This window comes from Aulonocara stuartgranti, assembly GCF_965226115.1.
Source record: "Aulonocara stuartgranti genome assembly, chromosome: 2".
Lineage (NCBI taxonomy): Eukaryota > Metazoa > Chordata > Actinopteri > Cichliformes > Cichlidae > Aulonocara > Aulonocara stuartgranti.
The window spans coordinates 9,183,200-9,186,545 of record NC_138940.1 but is presented as its reverse complement, the minus strand read 5'-3'; the positions used below and the strand labels follow the sequence as shown (position 1 = coordinate 9,186,545).

General features: G+C 48.5%; 1 protein-coding gene across 1 annotated transcript; it reads right to left on the bottom strand.

The window, feature by feature from the left end:
* Positions 1-403: 403 nt before the first annotated feature.
* On the bottom strand, positions 404-2,322 carry LOC309689432 (uncharacterized protein). Its single transcript, XM_082505835.1, has 2 exons — positions 2,028-2,322; positions 404-1,613 (listed from the first exon to the last, which is right to left on the bottom strand). Exons 1-2 carry the CDS (start codon positions 2,301-2,303, stop codon positions 444-446), a joined length of 1,446 nt encoding a protein of 481 aa, XP_082361961.1. The 5' UTR covers positions 2,304-2,322; the 3' UTR covers positions 404-443.
* Between the last annotated feature and the right edge of the window lie 1,024 nt (positions 2,323-3,346).

The following is a 3,346-nucleotide window of genomic DNA, read 5'->3' as shown; positions in this document are numbered from 1 at the left end:
TGTAATGGGGGTAAATATGAGGGAAAAATGTATAAAGACATCCCTGTTACATTATGATGGGTGACTGCTATTGCTTCACTGTGTTTAGCAGAAGCTGAGCGGAGTACTCTACTGGAGGACGCTGTCGGCCTGGCCCCACTGGTGGAGTTCGGTGGGTTATCAGCCTTAAGTGTGGCAGAGACTGATTGGGAACCTTGGGGGGCTTCAGCCCATTGACTGTGGAATGGACCTTTTATTGGGTTCAGTTTTATGTTTTTAATTATTCTTTCCCCGATCAGGATACGTTCTTATGCTGTAAATAAAGTATATGTTTTATATATATATATATATATATATATATATATATATATATATATATATATATATATATATATATATATATATATATATAAAAAACACCCAGCACGCCCCTGCGGACGGTTTATCCTTCAAGCTCGGGTCCTCTACCAGAGGCCTGGGAGCTTGAGGGTCCTGCGCAGTATCTTAGCTGTTCCCAGGACTGCGCTCTTCTGGACAGAGATCTCCGATGTTATTCCCGGGATCTGCTGGAGCCACTCACCTAGCTTGGGAGTCACCGCACCTAGTGCTCCGATTACCACGGGGACCACCGTTACCTTCACCCTCCACATCCTCTCGAGCTCTTCTCTGAGCCCTTGGTATTTCTCCAGCTTCTCGTGTTCCTTCTTCCTGATATTGCTGTCATTCGGAACCGCTACATCGATCACTACGGCCGTCTTCTTCTGTTTGTCTACCACCACTATGTCCGGTTGGTTAGCCACCACCATTTTGTCCGTCTGTATCTGGAAGTCCCACAGGATCTTAGCTCGGTCATTCTCCACCACCCTTGGGGGCATCTCCCATTTTGACCTCGGGACTTCCAGGTTATACTCGGCACAGATGTTCCTGTACACTATGCCGGCCACTTGGTTATGGCGTTCCATGTATGCCTTGCCTGCTAGCATCTTGCACCCTGCTGTTATGTGCTGGATTGTCTCTGGGGCATCTTTACACAGTCTGCACCTGGGGTCTTGCCTGGTGTGATAGACCCCAGCCTCTATGGATCTTGTGCTCAGAGCTTGTTCTTGTGCTGCCATGATTAGTGCCTCTGTGCTGTCTTTCAGTCCAGCTTTGTCCAGCCACTGGTAGGATTTCTGGATATCAGCCACCTCCTCTATCTGCCGGTGGTACATACCGTGCAGGGGCCTGTCCTTCCATGATGGTTCCTCGTCTCCCTCCTCTTTCTTGGGTTTCTGCTGCCTGAGGTATTCACTGAGCACTCGGTCAGTTGGGGCCATCTTCCCAATGTATTCTTGGATGTTCGTTGTCTCATCCTGGACTGTGGTGCTGACACTCACCAGTCCCCGGCCCCCTTCCTTCCGCTTAGCGTACAGCCTCAGGGTGCTGGACTTGGGGTGAAACCCTCCATGCATGGTAAGGAGCTTTCTTGTCTTTATGTCAGTGGCTTCTATCTCCTCCTTTGGCCAGCCTATTACCCCAGCAGGGTACCTGATCATGGGCAGGGCGTACGTGTTGATGGCCCGGATCTTGTTCTTACCATTCAGCTGACTCCTCAGGACTTGCCTGACCCTCTGCAGGTACTTGGTGGTTGCAGCCTCTTCATGGTTCCTATTCGCCTGCGGGATCCCCAGGTACTTGTAACTGTCCTCTATGTCTGCAATGTTGCCTTGTGGTAGTTCAATCCCCTCAGTTCTGACTACCTTCCCTCTCTTTGTTACCATCCGACTACACTTCTCCAGTCCGAACGACATTCCAATGTCATTGCTGTATAGCCTGGTAGTGTGGATCAGTGAATCGATGTCTCGCTCACTATTGGCATACAGCTTGATGTCATCCATGTACAGGAGGTGGCTGACAACTGCTCCGCTCCGTAGTCGGTATCCGTAGCCAGTCTTGTTAATGATCTCACTGAGGGGGTTCAGGCCTATGCAGAACAGCAGTGGGGACAGAGCATCTCCTTGGTAGATCCCGCACTTGATGGTGACTTGTGCTATGGGCTTGGAGTTGGCCTCTAGTGTTGTACGCCACATCCCCATTGAGTTCCTGATGAAGGCTCTTAGGGTCCCATTGATCTTGTACAATTCTAGGCATTCCAGTATCCAGCTGTGGGGCATTGAGTCATAGGCCTTCTTGTAATCAATCCAGGCCGTGCACAGGTTGGTCAGTCTGGTCTTGCAGTCTCGGCTGACTGTTCTGTCTACCAGTAGCTGGTGTTTTGCGCCTCTGGTATTCTTGCCAATTCCTTTCTGTGTCCCGCTCATGTATTGACCCATGTGCCTGTTCATCTTAGCTGATATGATGCCTGACAGGAGCTTCCATGTAGTACTGAGGCAGGTTATTGGTCGGTAGTTGGAGGGGACCGCTCCCTTATATGTGTGTGTGTATGTGTGTGTATATATATATATATATATTAGGGGTGCAACGATATTCGTATCGATATTGAACTGTTCGATACAGTGCTTTTGGTTCGGTACGCATATGTATCGAACAATACAAAATTTTTAATTTATTTTGTCAACTTTCCTTCTGACGATGCTGTCTGTGTTGAGCGCTCAGTGAATCTGCGTTCGACTACTCCGCCTAGGCTCGACAGTGCAGCCTAGGCAGAGTAGTCGAACGCAGATTCACTGAGCGCTCAACACAGACAGCATCGTCAGAAGGAAGAGCGCAGGGCAAGCTAGCGAGACAGAAGTTAAGCTCTCCTTGCAACATGGACCTTCCCCACCCTCATTCAGATCTGGCGTTTGGAATTATTTTGGTTTTCATGTGACGTATGACCCTGAAGGTAAGCGAGTCATGCACTAAAGTAAAACAGTATGTTGGATGTGCCATGAAATGCTCAATTACATGGGTGGGAACTAGTGTGTTAGCGCAAGGAGAGAGACAACCATCAGACCATCATATATATATATACCGAAAAGGCCCCACAAGCTCATCTTTGATGATACCAGCCCAAACCAGTACTCCACCTCCACCTTGCTGGCGTCTGAGTCGGACTGGAGCTCTCTGCCCTTTACTGTAACAAAAAATAATTTCCCCCAGGGATCAATAAAGTATTCTGATTCTGATTCTGATTTACCAATCCAGCCACGGGCCCATCCATCTGGCCCATCAAGACTCACTCTCATTTCATCAGTCCATAAAACCTTAGAAAAATCAGTCTTGAGATATTTCTCGGCCCAGTCTTGACGTTTCAGCTTGTGTGTCTTGTTCAGTGGTGGTCGTCTTTCAGCCTTTCTTACCTTGGCCATGTCTCTGAGTATTGCACACCTTGTGCTTTTGGGCACTCCAGTGATGTTGCAGCTCTGAAATATGGCCAAACTGGTGG